The sequence below is a fragment of the Bemisia tabaci genome, chromosome 9 (genome assembly GCF_918797505.1).
Source record: "Bemisia tabaci chromosome 9, PGI_BMITA_v3".
Taxonomy (NCBI): domain Eukaryota; kingdom Metazoa; phylum Arthropoda; class Insecta; order Hemiptera; family Aleyrodidae; genus Bemisia; species Bemisia tabaci.
This window is the reverse complement of record NC_092801.1, coordinates 12,121,848-12,148,600: the sequence shown is the minus strand read 5'-3', so window position 1 is coordinate 12,148,600 and position 26,753 is coordinate 12,121,848. Positions and strand designations below refer to the sequence as shown.

Below are 26,753 nucleotides of genomic sequence, written 5' to 3'. Positions count from 1 at the left end.
GTTTCAGTATGTCTACCCTGGCGCGCGCGCATGCTCCAAAAATTCGAGACGCATCGGCGTGGCGTGCTTTGCGATATATCGATTGATCTGCCATTTATACCCATGGAAAAGGATCGATAAACAGGATGTTCGCAAAAAACACCCTGATAATCGATTCTTACCGATGTCTTTACCGTAGGTTTAAATGGGAAAATATCGAAAATCGATCATCCACGCCTCGCCGCCGCCGAGACGCGCGTCTCAAGCTTTCGGAGGATGTAAATATCCCTGTCAAAAGCATCAAGATAAGGCGGAGGGAAAGAATTCCGTCAGTAAACCACCGGAACGACGAGCAGAGGACGGCACGGGGGGGTGTAGGGCGATGTCGGACGCCCCCCCCCTTTTCTGCCCCTCGCCCCCCCCCCAGTCCACCCCGGTGGAAAGCCGGGGGGGGGGGGGGGAGGTAAAAGTGCACGGAAGAAAGGTGGTAGAGAGGCGTCACGTGCGTATTGATTTTGCCCAGACACCCTTCAAACGCCGCCCCTCTTCCCGCCCCCCGCGACCCCCGCCCTCGCGTACCGGTCGAACCCCTCCCGCCCCCCACCCCCTTCTTGTGCATCTTTGCACTCGGACACGCACGCGGCTTGTCATCCCTCCCCCCGCGGGGGGCGGGGGGGGGCGTGCAGCGATGACGTGTAGACGCTTTTGATTGTGACGTCATCGTTGGGATTTACTGGTGTGTGGCCAGGCGGGGTGACAAGTTCTTGAAAAGTCGGGAAATTCCGCCCGCATTCTTGGATGGTGAGAGTGAAGTCGAGGGATTTTGCGGCGGAACTTTGAACTTTTTTCCTCGGGCGGAACTTCTCGTTTTCTCCGCATTTCAAGACTTCGTTCTCGAATTTTTTCGTGTAAAGAATTATTATTTTTTAAGAATCGTGTAGAAAAAACAACAAGAATAATGGAGATGTTGCATGTGAGAGGAATTTGCGATTTGACTGTTGATTCTCTTGTAATAGTTCGCGAGAAACACGATGGTGCCACTGGTTTTCTCTGAAATCAACTCCCAAGATCAAAAAAAGCTCTCAAGTTGAGGCCAAAATGGAGGGGATATCCCACGCTATCCTGAGAATCCACCTCTAGATCAAGACAAACTGTACATGCGAAGATAGGGAGCAAATACATTGACAGGGCTGCCACTTTATTCGTGGACTCCACAACTGAAATCACGGCATCCCTGCTAATGTATTTGCTCCCTATCTTTGCATGGAGAGTTCGTCTTGATGTAGAGGTGGACTCTCAGGATAGCGTGGAGTATCCCCTCCATTTTGGCCTCAACTTGAGAGCTTTTTTTGAGCTTGGGAGTTGATTTCAGAGAAAACCAGTGGCACCATCGTGTTTCTCGCGAACTTTAACATAAGAACCAATTGTCAAATCGCAAATCCCTCACACATGCATTATCTCCATTATGTGTCACATTCTATGGAATAGATTGATTATTTAGAGTTTGCAACAATCACGCCAATGTTCGATTTTTTATCCTAGTTTAAATGGGGAAGTATCGATTTTCATATCGATGCACCAGGAACAAGGAAACTCGGAAGTCGGAGGGCAGAACGTAAGACGAATTCTTATCGGACAGAATCTCGCTCAAAGTGTCGTATAAATTGACCCTCGTTTCCAGTGCCGTTGTGCTAAGGTAAAACGGCGTATGAACATTCGAGAGCTCCTAAATTTCCTCCGATAAAGTGCTCATTTTTAAAGAGAGTTATGAGTATTTTCTCGTTTTTCTAGACAATCCAGATCAGATTTCGAAAAAAATTCTTTGAAAAATTAGAGGGGTTAACGTCCACAGATTTCCCTGAACATTCGTTTTTTAACAGAGGAAATTTTTCGACATCTGAAGGCCTATACGGCGTTCTTCCCTAGCACGGTAGAGTGGTCGTTAACCAATGCAAATTTTCTCACTTTTTGACCTCCTCCCCCCCTCCCCCCCTCTTCGTTTCATATGTCGGATGTCTTCATGTATTTTTTTCGGGAATTTTCTCGTCGTCTCGCAACCTTGCTTCGACATTGCCAGATTGCGTCTTAGTATTCTAATTCTAATTCTGCGTTAAGCAGAAAGGAACCAATCTACATCAGATGTTGCCAAATTGAACTATGGGCAATTTAATTTTTTACACGAAATTGGTTGTGCGGATTTGTGTGCAAATTCCAGTGAAATTTCTGCATAGGCCGAAGATAATTCCTTAAGGTTTTCCAAGGAAGCCGCTTAAAACGTTCTCTTGTAAACAAATTAAATTCACTGGAAAAGAAACATGAAAATGAATAATACCTTTTTTATGTAATCGGAATAAAAATTATCGCGAGCAATAAAAGTATAAAGAGGCTCGCCCGCGCGCACCATATGTAGCGCCTTCGACAACCGAGAGATACTTCAAACGCTACACCGTCGCACCATACACTCCCATGCGCAAATTGCCTACACTGCGCCTGCTGGATTGTATACCATGATTTAAGGTTTACCCCGTTCGACCGCAATCCACGGCACGAATCGCTCACTAGAAGGAGGAACACATTGGATCTAGAGTCCAGACTCTTAAAAACATCGACAAGAAAAAATACTCTTGATTCAATCAGATTTAAGCTTAAATCAAGAACCAAGCCTCTTAATGTGAGCGGATTTCCTTTTGATTTAAGCTTAAATATGATTGAATCAAGAGTCCTTTTTCTTGTCAATGGTTTTCAAGAGTCTGGACTCTAGATCCAATGTGTTTTTTTTCCAGTGTTGCCCAGTTGAATTTGGCAACAACTGATGTGGCCTAGTTCCTCTCTACTAAACGCGGTCTGAACAGGACTGTCAGAAGACGCGCGGTGGCGTGGTGTGCTCCGCGATTTATCGATTGTTGTCCCATTTAAACTCATGGAAAAGGATCGATAAACAGGGTGTCCGCAGCAAACACCTTAATAATCGATTCTTTACCATACGTTTAAATGACATAACAATCGATGTATCGCAAAGCACGCCACGCCACTGAAGACGCGATACAATACGAATGCATCGAATTAAAATACACGGAAAAATGGATTGATTTTCGGCACGATCTAGCGACTCAGTCAAAACACTGTTGCCGGGCAGTGCAATAAAATCCGCATTTAGCCAGGTGAGTTTTACGCGGAAAAGAGTCGATTTTCGACACAATCTGTCAACGTGCGCCTCCATCACTGGGGCCCCGGACGGAGCGGCGACGTCATACACGCTGCACGAGACGAGATGACGAGACGTCTCGCTTTTCGGAGAGAAATCCAAGCAAAAACCGGAGGAAAATTAATGAAAAGCTCGCCCGGCTCCCCGGTTTGGAGCCCGCTTTGTTGCGTCGCCATGGCGACGCTCCGCGCCTGGTTGCCGGCTCGTGCGTCCAAATACGTTATTGGTGAATGAATAACCTCCAGCGCCGGACAGGATGAACCAGGAATGCAGTGAGGGGCTGTGCTTCGGGGCCGTTCAAGTATTTCGAAACGCACAATATCTGATTTTTAGATCCCCCACCCCCCTCTTAACGCCCCGTATCGCAGCCCTGCACCCCCCTTTTGAATTACACAACGCTGACCCTCCCCTCCCCTCCCCCCATTTCCAAAAAATCAAGAACAGGGTGTCTAGCATCAGAAAAAACCGAAAAATATCAGGAATTTTGGCTGATCAGGAAAATATCAGGAAAATCGGAAAAATCGGATGTTTTATCGGGAGTTTTCCTTAAGCGAATCTCCTCAACGGAGAAAGTCTTACTGATTTTCGCCTACCGTGCCAGGAGTCGAAGAAAATCAGGAAAATATCAGGAATTTTCGAAATGAAAAAATACTAGACACCCTGAGAAAACGCTGAGATAACTACTTGAAAACAATCCGGGGGTTTTTATGGGAGATATTTCGCTGAAATACGACGGGAGGAGATCAACAAAGGTGTGATAATACGTGATTAGATTTGTTTTATTCATAGTTTTACTGGAAGACTGGAGTGGAGACCGATGGAGTGGGGGTTGAAGAGGGGTGGGAGGGTGAGTAAGTGCGACTCGCGCTCCGTTCGATGGGTCAAGCGCCGAAAAGATTCATTTGGGAAGGGCGGGATTTTTAATTTTTTGCACGTTTTTTCGAAGCCCCCCCTGGCTTGGATTTGTTACGCTGGGCTTGATCCCCCCCCCCCCCTTGTAACGCACCGTAACGCTGGATCAAACACACCCCCCCCCCCCGTGCGTCACGTAATACGTGAACAGCCCCTTGAATAACGTCATTACGATGTAGGATCCTCCACGGAAAACCAAGGACTTCGGCCACGGCTGAATTTTTGTTCATAATGGAGACGTTGCATGTGTGAGGAATTTGCAATTTGACTGTTGATTCTTTTGTAAAAGTTCGCGAGCAACACGATGGTGCCACCGGTTTTCTCTGAAATCAGTTCCCAAGCTCAAAAACAGCTCTCAAGTTGAGGCCAAAATGGAGGAGATATCCCATGCTATCACCTCTACATCAAGACAAACTCTCCATGCAAAGATAGAGAGAAAATACATTAGCAGGGTTGCCGTGTTTTCAGTTTTGGAGTCTCCAAATAAAATGGCAGCCCTGTCAATGTATTTGCTCCCTATTTTGGCATAGAGAGTTTGTCTTGATGTAGAGGTGGACTCTCAGGATAGCGTGGGGTATCCTCTCCATTTTGACCTCAACTTGAGAGCTTTTTTTGAGCTTGGGAGTTGATTTCAGAGAAAACCTGTGGCACCATCGTATTTCTTGCGAACTTTTACGTAATTATCAACAGTCAAATCGCAAATTCCTCACATATGCAACTTCTCCAATGAGGAAATATCGATTTTCGATCATTTACACCTCGCCACTGTGGTCGCCTGGTGTTCTTGTCGTGGAAAGTGGTAGCGCGGGCTCCGAAAGTCGGGCGTTTTGCGTTGCAGTTCTCCCGCCGTCGGACTCGAGCGATCGAATGTTTGTTTACAACTGTCCGCGCGGTGCGGTGCCCTCACGCGTCGCGGCGCCTCGCCTCGGGCGCCGCGACGCATGCGTCGGAGGGCGTCCCGACGACAACCGGCTCGGCTCGCGCCGCGACGCTGCCGTTTTCCCGCCAAATCCAGGAGCGGAACCCCCCCCCCCCTCCCCCCGGTGCCTCGCTCACCGTCGTCGTTTGAAGTCAGGGATGACTATTTTTAAATTTCTACCTTGGGGGGATTCGCGTCCGGAGATCAAGCAGTGACGTCAGATTAAAAGTATTGCGTAATCGAGTTAAAATGGACAACTGGGAACATCCCGAGCGATATCAGGTCCACTGGAAAAAAAATACATTGTATCTAGAGTCCTGACTCTTGAAAACACTGACAAGAAAAAGGACTCTTGATTCAATCAGATTTAAGCTTAAATCAAAATGAAATCCGCTCAAATTAAGAGGCTTGGTTCTTGATTTAAGTTTAAATCTGATTGAATCAAGACTATTTTTTTTGTCGATGTTTTTAAGAGTCTGGACTCTAGATCCAATGTGTTTTTTTTCCAAAGTATTGTCAAGATAGAACGGGTGCACTACCGTTTCGCACGATTTATATTGTTGTTAAGCTTGACTGATAGCACACTGAAAGAAAAAGTCAGATATACCGTCCGTTCCGGGCTCAGAGGCTGGAAGTTCCGGATGCTGGAGCCGTAGATTAGGTTGCTCTGGGTGCTACGCCCGGAACTTTCGGCCTCTGAGCCCGGAACGCAAACGGTATGTCTGAATAGCCCGGAAGTACGGCTTCCACGGCCGGATTTCTTTTTCAGCGCAGGAAATGTAGAACTTGATTGAATTTCCGTTAAAATAAAAATAAAGCTAATTCCGTACACTGCTATGCTAATGAAAAACGTCGTATGAACTTTCGAATGCTGCAGAATTTCCTCTCAGAAAATATTTATTTACAAGGAAAATCATGAATATTTTTTAATGAAATTTTCAGACACTTAAGATCAAATTAGGAACAAAATCCTCTGAAAATCGGAGGAAAATTGTTAACGAAGATTCCTGCAATTTCGTGATTTTTCGAAGGAAATTTGCAACGTTGAAATCGAAGTTGTGCTTCTGTCAGTTTTGCCCTCGACTTGATGTTCGCACGCAGTCGCACCAAAAAGAGGAAAATATGAACTAGAAACTCTCCGATACTTGCACCTCCCAAAGAAATCGGCGCGATTGAGCAGTGAGGCGCCTTCATTTCCGCGTGACACCTCTCGCATTACCGCAGAGTTGATTTAGTTGCGTGACCCAATCTAACCTAACTCGAGTCTCCTCTGTGGCAGTTTCACGCTTTCGCTGTGGATTTAGATCGGATTGGCATCATTAATTGAAGTTAATCAGTATCGGAAGGCAATAAACCTCTAGATACCGATCATGTCTTGCCGTATTACTGATTTATTTTCCGATTTTCAATTAAATGCGACAATTTTACGTCTCTCAGCGTATTTCAACCCAACATTACCTGCTACAGCTCCTAGCTTATCGATTCCTGATGTTGAAAAATGCGTATCTGCGTGTGCAAATCTCAGTTTCATATATTTTTTAGCCTATTTCCGAAAAAAACACACCACTTTTTTACTTTAAGAGGAGACTAACCGAAAAATCTTCTTGAAATATCCGAATAAACACTGGGCCAAATCGGGGAACAGAGTGCAGAAATAATTCATCTCCTCGACGATCTACGACCTACTATATGCCGTGTTGAAGAAGAAAGTCTTACATACATTCGACTGTTGCCAAATTTCCTCTTAGGAAAGTTTGATTTTTAAGGAGTCATGAATATTTACTCGAAATATTTGGATAGTTCGGATCTACCCAGTTTGTCCACCTCCTTTGTCCATTTCTACCACCCGCTCACATCAATCCCTCCGCATAATTTTTGTCTTCTTTGTCTATCGCCAGGGTATCTACAAGTCCAGAATTTTTTTGTCGTTTTTGTCGTAATTTGAGTGGGAAATTCAACTTTTTGAAATGTGCCGGATTTTGTCAATGGGAGTTACTGAAAAAGTACTGAATTTTTCTGTCGAGAAGGTACTGAATTTCTTGGGAATGTACTGATAAAGTACTGTAAAAGGACTGATTTTTGGCCAGCCTGTTTTAGTAGACACTCTGCACTGGAAAAAAAATTATATCATATTTATAATAAAAATTATTATTTTGGAACTCGGAGATTTTTCTCAGAATTTCCAGGAAAAACCCGGAATACACTGGAAAAAAACCGCTTGGATCTAGAGTCCATATTCTTGAAAACAATGACAAGAAAAAATACTCTTGATTTAATCGGATTTTTGCTGAACCAAGAACCCAGCCTCTTAAATCAAGCGGATTTCCTTTTGATTCAAGTAAAAATCCGATTGAATCAAGAGTATTTTTTCTTGTCATCGTTTTCAAGAGTCTGGACTCTAGATCCAAGCGGTTTTTTTTTCTAGTGTGACTTTGTCTATAGCTTTGTCTACCAATTTCAACCATCAGCTCCCAGGTCCGGATGAAAATTGGAAAAATTTGCACCCTAGTGGTTCGTAGAGCGACGCAACATCGGCAGGGTGCGGGTCAGCGCGATCCCTCGACGGCGCTCCCCCCCTCCTGCCGCCACCCCCACGACGCGTCGCGACGCGGCGCGCGTTCTCCGTCCCTCGACGTCGCGTCGGAGGCCACCTGTTGATTGTTGAATCGTCGCCCCTTTGAAGTTTTGATCCGATCCGCTCTCCCGATATCCGCCCTCCGTGCCCACCCCCTTCCTCCGCGGCGCATTCTATGGCCCGTCCCGACGACCCCTCGCGATGATCGAATCTCGCCTCGCGCTATCCAGGGTTGATGAGACCGGGCTTTTTGGCTTTCGCCTGCGCGTGTCGTAGCCTACGAGTTGTGGTGGACGACAGCAGGCCGATTTTTGAAATTGATAGGCGAAGCTATAGACATAGGAGATCAAAGGGATATGGAAGGATCCTATTGGTGGAAGCGGGTGGGTTCAATGGACAAAGCAGGGTTGCCACAGTTAGGGAAAACCGGGAAATGTTAGGGAATATTAAAAAGTCAGGGCAGGGTGTCCGGAAACATGCAACAGGACCACCTACAACCAGGGGGACCAGGACCAGGGTTGTCCTACAAGTCCGGAATTTCCGAAAAGTCCGGAAATAGTATTGATTTTTCAAGAGCGGTCCGGAAGTACTGAAAAAGTCGTACCGCAAGAAGGTCCGGAATTTTTCGTCATTTTTATCGCATTTTAAGCGAGAAATTCAAATCTTTGAAATTATTTGAATCTCTTCAATTGGAGGTACTGACAAAGTACTGAATTTTTCCATCAAGAAGGTACTGAATTTCTTGAGAATGTACTGAAACACACACATTTTTCTTCACCCAATTTAAAACATACTTTTCTTTTTCAGAATGCTGGGCCCGCACCAAGTCCTCTCGGTCAAATGCCTCCCAATGATGGCATGGCGGGAGGCCCCATTCCTCCTGGTTTCTTTCCTGTAAGTATTTTCTTGTTAATTTATTTTTGGCATCTGCAATTTTGATTAAGCCAGTACTTCAATAGGTGTGTCTCGCTAGGCACAGAATCGTGTTTTGATGCTATTCTTGTGGATCAGCTAAAAATAACAAGATCTGTTCCATCAGCAACTTTCTATGTTCAATATTAACCAAGATATCGTGCTTTGGAAAATTCGGTTTATGACGTCATCCACCACGGTAGTGACACCCTTGATTTCTTCCACCTTGATTTCATCAGTCAGGGAAACACACATTTGCACTTGTAACTTAGAGTGTAATTCGGATGAAAGCAAGGTGGATGAAACCAAGAGTGTCACTACCCCGGTGGATGACGTCACAAACCGAATTTTTCAATTTCTCGGTTAATATTGGACGTAGGAAGTCGCTGTTTAGACGGATCTTATTATTTTTAGCCGATCTACAAGAGTCGAGGACCAAAACACCATTCTGTAACCAGCGCGACTGACCCATTTCCAATCCGTTCCCCTTGAGGTTCGCAGCAGTGCACAGACTTTGTCCACTTGCCATATTTTTTGTCTCTCACAATTAGAAGTGACCGAACATGTCGAGGAATCGTGTTTAATTTATTATACCAAAAATCCAAAAAATCGAGAATGATTATCAAATCTTTAAAATGAATACTAGTGTGGTAACAAATTTTCCGATTATCCTTTAGGCTCTGGAGAGGATTTATTGGTAGTTACTAGGAGGGGACAGGTTGCTGATTTCGAGTCAAGAGGAAGAATATGAGTCCTAGAACATTTAAAGTGGGAATTTTCCACTCTCAATAAATTAAACAATTTTTTTAAATTAAGAGTAATGGTACTTTAATGACAAAGTGACCAGTTACAATGATCAGTGAGAAGAATTTATGTTGATCACACCAGAATGATAGTGCAATTGAATGGAGGAGGGCCATGGCGACTGAAGATACTTATGTCCCGATCACTCACCAGCAACCGTTTTCAATATTTTAACAAGAGAAGTCAAGAGAAATTTAATCAGTTTAAATCGGTTCGGAATTCTGTAAGAAAAAGAAAACAATTAAAAACATTGAAGCTGCTTAAAGGTGGGTTAGATCCTCGTTTCATGTTTTCTATGTTCTACATGTTTAGGATATTGTGATGTGAATCGCCTAGTTAGTTATCTTACTTTCTATGTTGTAAAAATTACCGTGAACTATGCACTAGAAGGTGAATGTCCAATTGTCCACTGAGTCTCGCTCCTTATGTTTCCTCTTTCGAATAGACTTCACTTCATTTCATGTGTCTTCTCACGCATGTTTTCATCCAGATACACGTATGAACATATCTGGAAAAATTCGCTAGAAGTCCAATGCATACTTGATTTATTGATTCCATGTTTCTGAAAATATTCATACTCTTCTAATGAACCGATATTAGCGAGCAAGGTGTTACACTCAAAGATTGGCACCTGTCTCCACTACCGAAGATTTTCAGCTTTATCTTAAGAAGGAAAAAATGAACATTGTTCACAAAATCTAATTGAGGACTTTACTTTACAACATGAGAGGCTGAAGAGTAGCTAACATTTTAAAGACAAAAAGTAAAAAATGGGAACATGAAATATTTCCAGAGCAACTGAATTTTCTCGCCAGCGAGCAGATTTTTGAAATAGATAGACACAGTGATCGACAAAGAAGGCGACGATAGAATGGTGCACCATGCACCATAAAGCACCATGAAGGAAAAATTTTAATACTAACTTTCTTTTCTTTACTAATTTTGAATTTAATTACTTTTCTAAAGGAGTCTGAAAAAGGCCTTCCAGTTTAGCGTATCTATTATTCCTCGGATACCTGAAAGAGTATTCCCCAGAATAATTTTCCCTTGTCTTAAGTCCACTTAGAATAATTTTTCCTTGTCTCAAGTCTACTCAGAATATTTTTGGAACCTTATCTGCTCCCTCATTCCCCTCATTTCTTCAAATTCCCAGCCCTGTTTGTCAAATACAGATGATGGTTAGCCTTCCGTTTTCCCTTTGGGTAACTAACAAATATTTCACTAAATTTTTTGCACTTCTCTAAACTGCCTTGTTGGCTCTGCACAGATCTGTTCTAAAGGAACTTACCTAAGTACGTGTGGGGTGGGTGTGCACAAACTATGTTACGTCGTGCTTTAACAGTGCTATACAGGGATATGCCCTCAACTCTCAGGGATTTTCAAGAACCTTTTTTTGAAATTGTCCATGACAAAAGAGATTTTAAAGGAAAGATGTCAAGATTAAGAGACTGGCATCGTTGCAAAGAGGAGTGCATCCACACACATTTTGACGTTTATAATCCTGAAAATTGGAACGTTATTGATTTGAATGTGCGCTTCTAAGAAAGTCGTTTTGAGTGACGCTCAAAGAAAAGTTCAATTCATCCCGTTTGGGATTTAAAATTGCCGGATGGTAGTAATACGTTAAGAATTGAGACCTGAATTTAAAATTCTTCAACTTAACCTCTGATTATTGACCCATATGCTTTGAAGTCGTTTTTCTTGTGGACTTTTATACTCCTCTAGACAATTATGAAGACTTCCTTGCTGAAGAAGGAAGTGGCAAGAACTGGCTAGTTAATTGCTCTTCTCTTTTAATTTACCGCACCAAAAGAAAGAAGAAAATCAGTGATTTTTCTATTTACCGACTGAATTTCACTTTCCGTTTCCTTCACGAAAGAATGTAACTACCTTTCAATGTTGCCACATTTCCTCTCGCAAATTGCATTATTACCTTGAGAATCTTAAGCAATTCGGACTGAAAATGCCACTGATTTTTCCTCCGATCTATTGCGAAAACTAGAGTAACTTGAGTATGGACATCTCGCCCCTCCGCACTTTACATGGAGGCCTTAGGTCTCAAAAATGGCGATACTCAATTAACAGGGTCGCTACAGTCAGGGAAAATCGGGAAATGTCAGGGAATTTTAAAAAGTCAGGAAAACCGGGAAATGTCAGGGAAAATTTGTTAAATCACCTTCATTTGCTTTCTAGAATGGGTTTGAGATTTTGAACAAGAAATTTTGCCTGAAAACTATTTTCAAGTATGCCTTTTTAACCACCCGTCTCATCTTCAATTATCAGGAAATTTCCCCAAAATGTGTCAGGGAAATCAGGGAAATGTCAGGGAATTTCATTTTCTAAATTCTGTGGCAACCCTGAATTAAGTTACTCTAGCAAAAACCAGAACAATATTGGACCAAAATCGCACAGGTACATACTTGTAAAAAATTAAATTATTTGAGTCTATTTTGCAACCTTGGAAGGGGGTTATGATCCTTCGCCTGGGAGACGACGGAATCATTACATGAGTTTGAAACATCACTGTCAATTTTGAATGTCGTCGGTGGAGCTCGGATGGAGAATTGCATGTCGCACCAAGCACCGCACCGATGGCTTTTCGGAGCAAACCAAAAGGCTTAGCAAAAAATGTGTGTTTATTTTCAGAACTCAACTATGAGGCCATCTCCTCCCACACATCCGTCATCACAGCCGTCCCCTCACCCTCAGCCCCCACCTCCTCATAGCCAAATGATGGCCAGTCAGGTAAGCGCACCTCCCTTCAGTGCATCCCTCTCGCTTAGTGTTGGGGATTTTTCCCGAAAAATCGATCCATCGAATCGAGTCGATTTTCTTCGAGGATCCGATCTCATCGATTCAAATCGTGACAGACAAATCAATTTTAAAAAATTGGAAATTACGAAGGCTCAAAATTCGCACTCTATGAAAAATCGAAAGAAAATAGCCGGGAAGTTTGCTAAAATGTGGGTCCAATACTGAAAAAAAAGTATGAAAACATGTAGGTACTATAAGTCTACAAGATTTTTTACCCAGTGATAATATTTAGTGAAAATAACCAGAACTACATTAGTATTCACCAGAACCTTGGTGATACTCACCATAATATGGTAAATGTAACCATATAGTCTGGTGTTTATTACCATACTCATATCATTGTGTTAGAGCGTAGTTAATTCTACCATATTTTTTTTAGGATCGGCTAATAAGCCGATTTAGTGCGTTCGGGTTGCAAAAATCGAAAATATTGATTTTAATGGAAAAATTCGACTCATACGATCAATTGCATCGAAGAAAATGGATGCGATTTTATCAATTTTTCTGGTTTAAAAATCCATTTTTCTAGAAAATCGATTTCAAAATCTCCAACACTACAGTTGCTTTTCGTGATGGAGTCGGACAAAATGTGCCTTAAGATGGGGGGTCAAGGAAATACCAGAGGTAACCATACCACAATGCAGAGGGGATAACGGACTGCATTTTGCAATTAGAGACTAAATTCTCTGGCTCATGTACATATACGCACCTATCTGCATAGGGAAACTAATGACACATAAGTTGTTTTTAAAATGAACCAGAAATTTTAGTCCCTAACTGCGAAATGGAATCCACTGCTGCATTATTTGGTGCAAAAAACGTCCAATAATGGACCAGTCGACAAGGTAAGAGTTTAAGTGGTCTGATACATGTTTTTTACCAATATTTCTCGTAAAACACGATTCGTGCCATGAAAATTACTGAAATGAACTCCTGACCAAGATATGTAATGTTTCTTGACGCTTAAATTAACACCTCCCGCTTATGAAAAAAGAAAAGTCTATGTTGGTCAAATCACATACTATATGTTACCAAAGCAGTCTCTATGGTATGAAAATATGGCAGCCTTAATATTGACGCTTTGGTTCAGCTATAGCAAGTTGTTTACAATTAGAACAACACAGGGTGCGAAAGGAACAATGCTTGATTGGGAAGCCTACCAAGACCGTTGTAGTACGCGACTTGATGGAAGTAGGCAATTGCTTTCTTGTGAGCGAACAATTCAAATACCTCATGACCCATGTAAATTGAAAACCTTAATATCTTAGGAGTTGATTTCAGTAATTTTTGTTGTGCGAATCGTGTTCCACGTGACCTCTGCTCAGAAACTTTTATCAGAAGGCTAAAATTTGTATCTTGTCTGCTGGACCATTGATCTGTCGACTGTATGGGGAATTCGCTGTTATTGTTAGCTGGCACCATTGCCACGTACCAATTATATTTTGAATTTCTAACCAAACGTTCTCAAGAGTCTTAGAAAGAGTACACGTCTTATTTTTTAACCCCCAACTGGTTTTTCCTTCGCTGTACTGATCAGTTTGAGTTTCCACCTCAAGGCACTTTGCTTGGCTCCATCACATTTCATGAGTGGCGCGTTTGTTTCTTCCTGTCAATCGACGTTGAAAATTCAACTGAGAAATGTGTGATGCGTTTGTAGATAATTAGTGTGGACCTAATGTAATCCCCAGTATCCTCAGTGACATAATCTTGCTTGAATAAATCCTGTATCATCAAAATCACGTATCACAAGTTTTCTCTCGTGATACGCACCTCTCCTTTTATTGTGATACTCGTCAAAGTAAACTTGAGTCAACTCTTAACTTGTAACATCGCAAACAGAGACACGTGGTTTTGGAGTTTTACCATTAAAATGTAAATCCTATTACTTACCCAGCATTACCTATATTCATTCATTTGTTTGTGTTCGCTTTATTGTGGTAGTTTCAAAGCTCTCATTTTTTATCATCAATCACTTTGTTTCATGAAATATTACCTCTCATATCATTGCTGCTGCATACTGTGTTTCTTCCAATTTTAAGTGAGATTGAAGATTGTAGTAAAAATGTGTCACTGAGTGTTGTAGGAGTAGATCCTAGATCATTTTTCTCAGGAGTCCCTGAAATTTGTCACCGCTATCGATCAATTTCTCCTCAGACACCTATTCTTCCTTACGGCTTGTTGCTCATCAGTTTTCCACTTTCTCCGTGTCCTTTCCTTTTTTCTTGTTTATCTGAAATTTGTACGCAGGTGTGTTTCTCCTCCCTACATTTTGCTTCCCCGTAATGTCTCATTGCACCAATTGTACCTACTTCTATTTGTGGCACCTGTGAAAGTTGATGGCATTTAGTAGAAAGGAACAAAGGCGACTACACTGTTGTAAGAATTGTTCATCTTCATCTTTATCAAAGAAAAATGACTAGAATAGCGAATAGTTTTACTTGTATTTATTATTGTTTAAAGTAAAGAAGAAAGATCGCCCGATTTTGAAAACACTTACTACTGTTGGCTCCTTTCTGCTGAATGCGATTCAAATATAGACAGGGTAAAATTCTGGTGAGACGGAGAGGTCCTCAATTTCTTGATGGTGGGCTTGGAAAATATCCGTATAAATCGCTAGGTGGAAATGGCGTTCCCCAAGATGAAGGAGGAAAATCATGGTTCTCTCATCTTAAAAATATTTAATAGAAGAATCAGACATTGATAATGATCTATGTAATATGATTGAGATCCTCTGAATCAAGTAACTTGAGTTTTCCATTTGAGATATCTGCGGTATCGGATCTAAAATAACATTCTTTTTACAATGCTTATCGCTTCAATTTATTTCTTTTGCCCTCTGAAAGTCTCATGTCTAAAGTATTCGCCTGAAGACAAGTCTCTTATGCTTCATTCATTATCCTTTTAGCATCGGCTGTTAAAAAAAAGTTGAACTCAGAAATTTAAAGGAGGAAAGCTCCTAAGAAAGTTGTTAAAATATCCGATTAAGAAATCCATTTTGCTCTGCTTTGTGTAAAAATGCTGCTTTGCTTTTTTATAAGTTGTTTACCAATTTATTTGAGTAAATAGCCATAACTTTATTTTAAGTTTTTTATGCAGTTTATTTTGCGATCAGCAATAATAATAGTGATTTATAGAATTAACAAAATTCGATGCCAATTTTTTCCCATGACTTTTTGATGAAATTTTCTCGCACATTTTTTTATAAAGGTGTCAGAAGGGTTTCTTAATTTGTAAATTCTAACACATTTTTTACGGTTCTTTTTTTAAAGTTCAAATTTAACAGTCCATGCTACTAAGGATTGTCTTGCAACAAAGGCTTTTATTGAAATTTTTCCCGAAAATTTCGAACACCTCACTTCAAGCAGCTGCCACCTGTTAAGTCTTTTTTTGGATTGGGCATCGTAGCATTGCAGCAAGTTTTGTTGGTGAAAGAAAAAATGTGCTTCGTTTGGCTTTCAAGTTCATTCCATGTAGGTTTTCATGAGTGTGTCCCTGTATTACGAGTGTAGTTTTGTTTACGGAAAATTAATATCATTGAGGGTTTTGATTCTCACTCCTCCTCTTTTTTTTACAGCCGTTTATGGGTCCTAGGTATCCAGGTCCAAGGCCAGGAGTTCGGATGCCTCAACTTGGAAATGATTTCAATGGAGTAAGTATTTACTTTCTTCTTTTGATTAAATTACGTTTTCGATTAACGACAGTCCTCAGGAACAAGGTCCTTGGGGCAAACTGAGCTTTGATGACTAACAGTTTGCTCGGAAAATTTTACATATACTGTACCAAAATAATCGTGAAATATCTTGAAACAGAAGAATGAAGAGAACATTGTAGCCATGATACCTTAATTTTTTCGGTTTTATCACATGCTGCGAAATGCTTTTCAGTTCACGTAGCCATCTTCAGGCCATGTTGAAAATCGAACAGTCAGTAGAGTAAAGTAAAACGGCTCACCAATAAATAAAGCATTTTCTAGAAGTGTCTGACACAGAAAATCTTAAATTAATTCTGGTACAAGAATGAGAAATTAGACAAGCAGAGAAGGCAGTAAAAGCAAGGATTACAAGTATCAATAAGCATTACTTCTAGCGCTATCAAATGATTTTGCTTTTGTCAAATGCTGTCCAAATGCTTTTCGAATAGCTCAACAAACAGCCTCTATGATGGGTTGCAGCAGGAGTCAATCAGAAAATTACCTGCTAAATTTAAATCGAGGAATACATTCAATAAAATTTTATTATAAAGCATAGCCTTTCGAATTTAAAACATTTTCCAATGTCCCTGTAAGATTATGGTCTATGGTAGTATGACATACAGATGCATTATTGCCAATGCTGTTTGTTACGTGTTTCACCTCATTAATGTGTTTGTGTGTGTCAAGAAATAGCTTTCTAAACATTCGCACCAATATCTTAACTGTGAGTTTGTACACAATAAGATCCCTTCACCCCTAGATGGTTGTGTATGTCAAAAGATGATTTATTTCTCAAGATTAAACTACTTCCCCCACACCTTGTGGAAGGGAAAAAATTAACCTTGATTTGTTGACTGCATTTCTTCCTTATACTGTGCGAAAATCAGGAATTTCACAAAATCCCATGCTGATGCAGAACTTAAAAAGTCATGGATATTTTTGCTTGGTTTTTTTTGCAATGGAACTCCTATGTGTATACACAGGTGTTTGCAATTTTAGAATTTTTCCTTTTGTAAACTTTCACAAGAATCGCAACGGTGTCATACGTATTCTCTGGAACGAACTCCCATGCCCCAAAAAAGCACTTAAAGTTGAGGCTACGCTGTGAGTCAACTTCTATACCCAGTGAAAATATCCTTACACAAATGAGGGACAAATATATTAGCAGGGTTGCCACTTTGTTTCAGACTTCAAGGCTGGAACCACGGCAAACCCTCCAATATATGCGTCCCCTACTTGTGCATGGAGAGCTTGACTGGATATAGAGGTGGACTCTCAGCATAGAGAGAGGGATCTTCTCCATTACGGCTTACATTTCAAGAGCTTTTTTTAGAGCTTGGAAGTTAGTTTCAGAGAAAAATAGTAGCAACATTGAGTTCCTCCCAAAATTTTACATGAGTGACAGTATTTAAATCAAAAATTTTTGCAAAAACTCCATTTAACTTGGTAGATAAAATTTTAAGCACCAAATTCTACTTATTTGATATAAAATGACCCTAATTTATGACATTAACTTTTATTATAGCCTCCTGGTCAACCAATGATACCAAGTGGAATGGATCCTTCTAGACAAGGTAAGCTTTTCCTCTTTCATTATCTTCCCAGTCCTTTAATTTTGTCTTGATTTTTTTTTTAATAATTTTTTTAATCCTTTTTTTTCTATTAATTTTTCCCTGCTTTTCTAACACTATTGATTATTCATTCAAATGGTCATAGTTTCATTTTTGAACCATTCCCTTCGACTTGATTGAAGTGTGCTAATTATTCGTTAGTTGAGCAGGTATTCGCTTCTATCTCAGTTTGGTTTTTTTTTCGTGCATTTTTTCTTTAAAGTCTTTCATTTATTCTTTTTTTATCTTGATTTTTGCATCACATGCATCAGACTTCACTGTGTTTACCCATACGTTTTGTTATCACATGATTTATCCCTCCTTTCTCAAATAATCTAATGTCAATCTCTTATTTTCTAGGGTGTTCTATCAGTTGTCGGCAAGCTATCAAAACAGTTCTGTTAAAGAGAATTAATGATAAAAAGTCCTTTATCAATAGCAATCAGAGTGCTCGAAGCTAGCAAAAATGAGCAGTTCCTATCAGTTTTACGAGCTAAGCTACCAACAACAAGCAGACAGTCGTACAACAATGCTTTGATGTGGAGCTCATGCATGTCAAATAGTAGCAGCCGTTTCCAACAAGCGCAGCTTAACCAGAATGTATTGGAATTTTAGAGCAAGCAGTATTGATAGCTTACCGACAAGGATTTGTAATAACATCCCTATGGCAGGCCAATCTTAAGTACCCAAAGTATATAATTCACATTTAACTATTCGAGCCCAGACTCAATTTTTCAATTTTCTCCAATTCTTACCGCTAACTCTGCAGTATCTAATCTGATTTAGTTCTGATAATGGCAGTTTTCATTGCTCTGAAGAGGAGGACTTAAAATATTTTTTACAATTAATTTTATCCTAAAGTTAGGAAGGACCGCAGACTTCAGTACAAAATAAATTTAAGATCAGTACCTTTCTTGTCCATCTTTAAGTAATTATAAAGTCATTTTATATTATCATCATTGGTCAATTAAGTAAATTTTGACCAAAATCATGAATGAATAACGTTAATATTTAGAAATGGTTGCGCTGTGTTACTCTGCATCATTTATCTAACTTATGGTTCTCAGTTTAGATATTCATCAGAAACTTTCATGATAAAGATATTTTAGTTTTAAGTTATGTTTCTCAGTATTAAGATAAAATTAAGGTAATTTTCACTTAGTAGAGGCTACCAACGAAGCTGATCATTCAGAATTTGAAGGTCTCTTTTGAAATGAATGCGTGCATGCCTAAAGGTGCTGGCTAGTAAATGTGTAGAAGTCAAAGGAATCATGTTTAGTAGTAAATTTAGGGCTGTCGATCATCGCAAAAACAAATGAAAGAAAACATTGATCTTTGGACTATTGAACGCCAAAGGTTAAAACTGTGAACTTTCAAAATTGAGGGCGTAATTTTTTTTCTATCTTTGTCAATTATCTGCCGCCTACTCATTCCTCTGCAATAGTAGAAAAAAATCTTTAATAATTAGAAGTTTCTCAGGTGTTTTTTTCCTCGTGCTCTTAAAATGTGAAAAAATGCCTAGTCTCCTCGGAACATTAATTATCATGATGGGGATCAAATGCCTTGAGCACTTAATTCAAGAGTGATGTTATTAATTGAGGTATGCAGGAGCTATTGCATCTACATGCCCTTTAAGACAACATGGAATAATTCCATTTGTGCAATCTAAAGGAGGGTTAATTTTTACTGATTCTTTTCGTCCTGATATATAGCGGTAGCTTATACTAAGTTCTTGGCTATACGTTTATTAGTCATTGAATCTGAATTTCTATCCTAAGTGATCAGATCCATTAAAAAATTGGACCTACTGCAAAGAGTTTACTTGCTGTACACTCCTCTTTTACGCGTAAAAGTAAAAATTGACTTCGTTTGAGATGAGCTGGGCTAGGGCTACTGAGATCTAGGATTTATGGGCCGGTGGGGGCATTTTTGGTGCAGGCCCCCATAAAACAATCCTCTCTAAAAAAGAGAGGTTTAGAAGGGATTGGGGGGACTCCCTTGATGAAATTTGAAATTTTCAACTCCTCTTGAAAGCAATATGAGGCGTTGCTTGATACAAATTGTGAGGACAGAAAAGGTAAAAGGGTCCCATACAGACTGAAATTAAGCCAGTAGAAACAAGGGATAGTACTATTGTCGAAAAAGATTCAGAAGTTAATGTGTTGAGAGGGTAGGGAAAAAAACTTTAGTAACCTGGGCCCCCATCTGAACACCTAGTGGTGCACTAGTATATCACACTGTAAATCCGGCTCCGGGCTGGACCTAACAGATGGAATAAATTTTTGTGTGAGCGTTATAAAAAAATATGTCGCAAGACTGAGCCTTATTATTTTAGCCAAGGAAAGGCCCTGAGAATTGAAAAGTTCACTAAATTAAAATCTCCTGATGAGTAAGATTTTGAGAAGATTTCACTCTGAATGAAGTGCTGAAATTTTGACTGATCGGAAAACCTGTCTGATGCTGATTTACAACTGAAATCACCCTGATGTTATGGTATTACCGTGTGTAATCTCATTTCATTCTTATGTTTCTCTACCCATAGGTGAAGGCGGTGATTATGTAAATTGGCAAGGTAGGCTAATGATATTTTACCTGTTTTTATTCAATGTTTAGAGCATTATCATTTGCTTTTGTCTCCTCTCAATTGAACGCCTTTCTTCTATCCGCACCTACGCTTCATTTGTTCTCAACTTTTTGTACATAAAATAATCACTGTCCGCCTGGGATATCTTGACTCTATCTGGAATGCTGTTCGTGATCTGAATCCATTCCACGTAGCTTATGAATTATCTGATGTTTTATCGTGAGAAATATTGTCAGTATGTAATAAAGTAGCTCAGTCGGGAGTTTGCTCATCGAGACCTTCACAAATTCCCAAATTGCTCTCTATCCGGAACCTAAACGCATATGTTTTAATATTTCATGATTTCTAACCTTGGTGATGATGCTAAGATGGATGATGAGCATCTCAAATCTGAAACAGAAAAGAAAAACGTTTTACTGTATGTAAAGAAAGGAGCCATAGTGCTGAAAAATTCTATCCAGAGTTATCAGGGTGTCAAATGAAGGAGGAAACAAGGACAGTCAGGGTTTTGAATTTCGAATTTGGTGAGGGGAAGTTACAGAGAGATTAGACGTAACCAGAAACATTGTTGACTCCTGTACTGCATTCCAGTGCGATTTCAAAACTAAATTCTGTGAGTGAAGTGAGGGACCTAAGTGAAGTTGAAAAGTTCTGCACATGTACTGAATCATGATTTTACTCAATGATAGGGTTACCACAGTCAAGGAGTACTGGGAAATGTCAGGGGGAAATAGTTGAGTCACTTTTATTTGCTTCCTAGGATGAGTTTGACGTCTCAAACAATAAATTTTGCTCGAAAACTCTCTAATCATATCTTTTTAACCATCTGGCGTTTCGTCAATTGCCAGGAAAATTTACGGAGATGTGTCAAAGAAATCGGAAATAATAGGGAATTTCTTTTTCCAAATTCTGTGGCAACCCTGCAATTATTAAGGTTGAATTATTAATTTTAAAAACAATAGGATAATAAAGCCCTACTGAAGATACTTTTTTACTTGAATATAACCAATTACCGCGACCAGTACATAGGGAAATGCCGTGTACGGTTTTAGGAAGTTTTCGGTATCTTTCTTCACTTACGAGATTTTTGCATACTCTGCAGTTCTTGGTAACTCAGTTTTTTCTCATCTCTGAGTGGATTGAGTTTCTGGAAGATTTTCTCTCCTTGAACTGTTTGGTGATGCAAGATACATGAGCCCGAATGCTGCAAGTGCTGCAAAAATTGTGTTGAAATGCTGACTCGGATTCTCCAGCGTTGAAACGAATCTTGGTCTCAAGCTTCTTCTCAAGTCAACTGTACTTCAGTTCGTTGTCCTCCTTGATCGCGCTCCCTTCCTGAACCTTTGCATTTTCTGAAAGTTCAGTTGTGTTAAAAACGAACAAAGTTTTTCGAACGAATTTTGTCTTTGGGTCCTGTGCAGTGTCATGCGGGTAAAAAGTCAGTGAAAGTAAAATACGAAGCAGTAAATTCAGTAGTGGTTAATGCCTCATAATAAATTATTTGCTTAAATTTCTTCATTCGTCAGTATGGTACAAGGTAAATCATTTATAAATAGAAACAAAACTGTGGGAATTCTATCTTCTGATATTTTTTTAATGTTACTGCTTATGTTGAACACTACTTCAAATAGAGTTTGAAGTTCCTAAGTCCCTCACAAGTAAATTTTGTTATTTTTCCAACGTCATTTTTTGTTTTGCAGGGTACTATTGATTTGGGTATCAGGTCCTGACCGAGAGAATCTAAAATGTGTGACTCTGAACAAAATTATTACTTTAGTTTGAAGATAAAATTAACAACGTTTTGCAATAAAGAACTACTATTTCTGGTTCATTTTTGTTCCCTTTTGTAGATATGTTGGTAATTCTATGGTTGAACACTTTGAACAAGTAATAATAGCTCATTTTTGCAAAATGCATTAAAAATGAGAGTTTAAGTCCAATGATCTTAAAATTCATTTCGTTCTTCCATGAAGTTTTTTTTTTCTTTTTTTTTAGTTTTAGTTTTATAAAGGCCCAAAATAATATTTAGCTTTAAGTCTGTCTGTTTCCTAGTTTCTTCTTTGGTCAGTGTTCTAACTTCACTGAGAACTGGAACTGTTATTTATCTCGAGGGCCCAGGGCCAAAATCCAAATCTCGAGAAAATTGGAAAAAAATTGTTCCATTTGGTGTGCATTCAATCTTTTGAGCCCAGTTCTAATAGGCTCTCCTCAGACACATACATTTTCTGGGATCAAAATATTGTTGGCGGTTTTTCCCGTTTTCTCGAAAATTGGATCTTGGTGCTCAGGCCCTTAAGAAATATATTATCAGGCGCGATTTGGCCATCACGACTAATTTTAAGATATTGGCTTCACAAATTTTTAGGAGCTTCGAAAAGTTTGATTAAAGAGTATACTATTCTGCAAGTAGTAAGGCCCCGACAGAGGTGAAGACCACACAAATTCTTTAGGCTCTAAATTTAGCACATGCTTCTCATTTGTAGATGCATTGGTGAAATTAGAACACTGATGGTTAGTCTTTCTGAATGATATTATTATTCAGTCAGGATAGTGCGTGTCATATGTATCTGAGAATGCTGTTCCTCAGGGTTATTATGTTTTTTCTCCGTTAAATTTTAGTTTTAGATTCTCTTTTAGTTTAACTATAATTTATTTCTTGCAATCACATAGATGAAAGCTCCAATTTTGAGCAATGGAATGTTTTATAATGCACACGTAGAAAAAGGAAGTGTAATTGTCATCTGTAACACTGCAATTGAACCAATATTTTTCGTAATGATCCTAGCGTCAAAATCCAGACGAAAATGGAGAAAGGTGTGCCATTCAGTATGCTTTCAATCTTCTCAGCCCACTTTTAATATATTTTCTTCAAACATGTACATTTTTAGGCTCAAAAGATTAAACGCACTCAGTTTCCCCGATTTTCTTGAAACTTGGATTTTGGCGCTAAATAAATTAATCTGTTGAGAACCCGATTGGAAATCGGATCTGTTATCAATGAAAATGCCTCCGGCCCATTATATTTGAGGCATGTACCCAGCTTATAATTGGTTTAACTCAAAAACCTCGAATTTAGATTGCTGTATTTTCAAATTGTTGACAATTTATTTTTCTCTTAAGGCATGAAAATTCCTTGTTTACCATTTTTCAACAATATTCTTCGAACAAAAAAAAAGCACACATTCGTTTTCAAGAAATACTGTCGATTATTTTTCCAATTTTAATCTGAAGAATCACTGAAAGTCTGCAGCATTGTCAATCGAGATGTGTGGTTTCTGAGCCTAGCCATTGATACGGTCCTGTCACTGGTCATCAAAGTTCAGTTGGTCTGTTGCCTCAGTAACAGATTTTTGTTCTAACTATTTAATCCTTTGATACGTCAAAAACAAGAATAACGGTCCTTATGCCAAGTTTTTACGTTCATGGATCTTAATATCAGAAATTATTTATCATATACCTCTGAACTCATGGTGATTCTTAGTGGCCTTTTTATTGATATTTTTTTTTCACTGCTGGTGTCTGAAGAGAAATGCTCTTCAAGCAGCAAACATGTTGTCCTCTCTTGAATTAATTAAAGCATCTGGCGAATGAAACGTGTAACTTACATTTCACTGAGAATGATGTTTAAAATTTACGCAGGGACCTGCGGCTCTCCAAATATTTGAGCCAATACTGAGGAGCATAAACTGGAATTTCAAGGTCAATCATTATGTCATAGTTCAGTTTGAAACGCTTTTTGTTTTGAATCATCATTTTCTCGAAAATGTCACTTACTCCCTTCGATCACCAGATGCTCTAGTTGGGCTGGCTAACTCTCTTCAAATTCTTCTGCATGCTTGTAACGCTTCACTCTCTATGTTTTAAATATTTGAGTCCGTACCCTTTTTTCGATTGCTCTCTTCGTAATTTAGAACGGTGAACGGTGGTTGGGTGTCTCATTTTGGTAACAACTGTGCCCAAATTTGTTTGGGTTTTTCTTTTCGTCACCATTTTTCTCTGTAAACTTAGAACTCTCCGTCTTCAAACATAGTTTTTTTTTTGTATATCAAGTACATTTTTAGCATTACATAAAAATTACGAGTGTCTTGTTTGCATGTGTTCGTTTTGCCTTGTTCAATGTTTTTTTTTTCTTTTCTTTTCTTTTCTTATTTGAAATTTGCCATTTTGAAGGATCAGTGACTGCAATTTCCTGCACCACAATTTGCTGTGAATGGGGGTATCTAACATGTTTGATAATCTTAGGTGCAATACTTATGGCATGCAATGATGCGTGAGTTGGTCGGCAAATTGACAAGTGCTAAGCCTGTTTGATTCCCTGTGTATAGATTGTAAGCGTTAACTTCAGTTGCCGAATACGCCATTCCATTTTGCCGAATGCAAGCCTTATGTGCCGCACCTTAAGGGGTTTTATCGCAAAATAATAATTACTGTAGATGGTTTTGTACAAATAAGGGTTAGAAAAATGTGAAAAATAAATCTGTGCTATATTTCCATGTGTTCTTCAATTGGGAGCCTGTTGTCCATGCACTGATTAAAACATTCCCTAAGCATCCACTATCATGAAGAATGCATTCGTGGCATATAGAAAATATTTCCTCTTTTATTACAAAAGGAAACTTGCAATCCATCTATAGGCATCAACAACTGAATCTTGCCTCAATGAGATGACTCTGATGTTTGCATTACTCCTAAGAAAAAACGATGCCATATTTTTATGGTCAGCTGATAGTCAACATAAAAGTTAGTTAGAAATTCTGATACAGCTCTATTGAGATACGTTTCTTTGTGCTGGAGACAACGAATTGATTGCAAATGCAAATATTGGAAATAAATTTCTAACTGATGAATTGACTTTGGACATTCACAACATACTCAAAGAAATCCGCAAGACATTTAATGAGAAGATTTGTCCAGCGGTCCATGGCAGAACATAGAAGAAAGATCCATTGAATAAATAGTCTGTACTGTCATTGCACTAAATACTTATTTATATAAATTAGTAGTAGAGATTTTGCCAAATATAAAATTTTCCTCAAGTTGTGTGCTGAGTTTTACAAACCTACAGACTCCTTGCAGTTTAAGTTAGAATAAATGCTAGCTTGAGATGCATATTTTTTTCCTCCTATTTTTAGTGCTGTTTGAGAAACTCTTTCCTGAAATATTGACATGAAGCTTCTGTAAAATTCTGAAACACTTAGATTCACCCTTTTTTTTACAGGTCCTCCGGGTATGAATTCTATGACTCCAAGAATGAACCCTCCAAGGGGTTCTGGGATGGGCCCCATGGGTCCCGGTTCGTATGGTCCTGGAATGAGAGGCCCCCCTCCTAACAGTAGTTTAGGTCCTGGGCCCGGTGGAGGTCCAGGAATGCCACCTATGCCCATGGCAGGCGGAAGGCCGCAGTGGCAACCGAACACATCAACGGTAAGTCTTTCTGCTAGTAATTATTCCTCCTTGAGGGCACTGTATAGCGTCATCCATCTGGCAAAGACCAGTGTTAGGTTTAAAAAATACTTCTCACTTGAAAATACATGAGAAGCATCTAAAGTGAGAGCAGAAGGAACTAAACCAAAAAAAGCTATGTTCGCTGTCAACAATCGACAGACAACCGAGTAATGCTTATTTTTAGTAAAACATGATTTACACTAGACAAATTTTTAAAATTCAGTCCCAAACAAGATATTTACATTTTCACTTAGCATTAGTTTTGAAAAATTTGAATTTCCCACTCATATGAAAACCAAAGTTTAATTAAATCAAATCGCACGTTTCAATGGTTTTGGAAGGCTCAACGTAAGCTTCTGATGTTATTTGGCGCATTCACCTCTTTTGAGCTATGTGGGGTTATTCTTTGCACATCTGAGCAAGTGATAAAAAAATTCAAAAAGCATCTTGATCTCTTTTGCTTGAATATTCAGTCGTATTAACTGTTTGAAATATTTTAATCATACATGACATAGTTTCTCCATTTCAAAAACCTACTTAAGGTTTCTACAAGTTTAGAAAACAGGGAATTTCATCTGGTGAGAAAAATCAGGGAAAAGGTAGGGAATTTTTCCTAAAGACTGGAAGTTTGAAAAATCTTGAAACTTTAAAAATTTCACGTCAGCTCTCTCCACATAATTGAATCAGTCTTGTTGGAGGTTCAAGGCTATCTTTTACACTCTGAAAAGTAAATCGATGAATAATTTTCAGTATGGAAGTGCAATTTTATTTAATGGAATGATCAATACCTGAAGAGAAGAGGTTCATATGTTTCTGTCATTTGTATTGAAATCGATGCTATTTTCAGTTCTACGTGTGTAAATTGTCGATGTGAAAAGTCAGGAGTTTTTGATAATTTTGATCAAGGATAACCTTGAAAAGTCAGAAAAATTTTCTCCTGCAGAAAGTAAACACCTTGTTTTAGGGAATCACCCTGAGAAATATAATTGACTTGGAAAATAATGGAAACCCTTCCTTTAACTCACAAAAGCACTAATGATTCTCCTTTTTTTTTCCAGCCGATGAACTACTCTTCCTCGTCACCTGGAAACTATGGCGTAAGTTAACAAATAAAGATCTAAGTCTTATTATGTTCCACTCTTGAATATTGTTCCTCTCATAACTAGAAGTTCGATTGTAGGATACAAACATTTTATTTTTTTAGTTAAATTATGGGGAGAACTTTCAGAATAAAGCTATTTGCCCATTCTTCATGCAAATCTGCTCAAAAATAATAACCACTCTGACAAAATCTCTAATTCAA

General features: G+C 39.2%; 1 protein-coding gene across 8 annotated transcripts in view; it reads left to right on the top strand.

The window, feature by feature from the left end:
• Window positions 1-26,753, top strand: part of Ssdp (Sequence-specific single-stranded DNA-binding protein) — an 80,519-nt gene that overhangs the window by 38,173 nt on the left and 15,593 nt on the right. For 4 of the 8 annotated variants that reach the window (XM_019056042.2, XM_019056043.2, XM_019056039.2 and 1 more), the window contains exons 6-12: window positions 8,398-8,484; window positions 11,953-12,051; window positions 15,695-15,769; window positions 17,337-17,385; window positions 19,964-19,993; window positions 25,224-25,429; window positions 26,509-26,547. In XM_019056042.2, the coding sequence (XP_018911587.1) occupies window positions 8,398-8,484; window positions 11,953-12,051; window positions 15,695-15,769; window positions 17,337-17,385; window positions 19,964-19,993; window positions 25,224-25,429; window positions 26,509-26,547 (585 nt within the window). The remainder of the gene's footprint in view (window positions 1-8,397; window positions 8,485-11,952; window positions 12,052-15,694; window positions 15,770-17,336; window positions 17,386-19,963; window positions 19,994-25,223; window positions 25,430-26,508; window positions 26,548-26,753) is intronic. The other 4 variants (XM_019056045.2, XM_019056041.2, XM_019056044.2 and 1 more) reach the window with 3 other exon arrangements.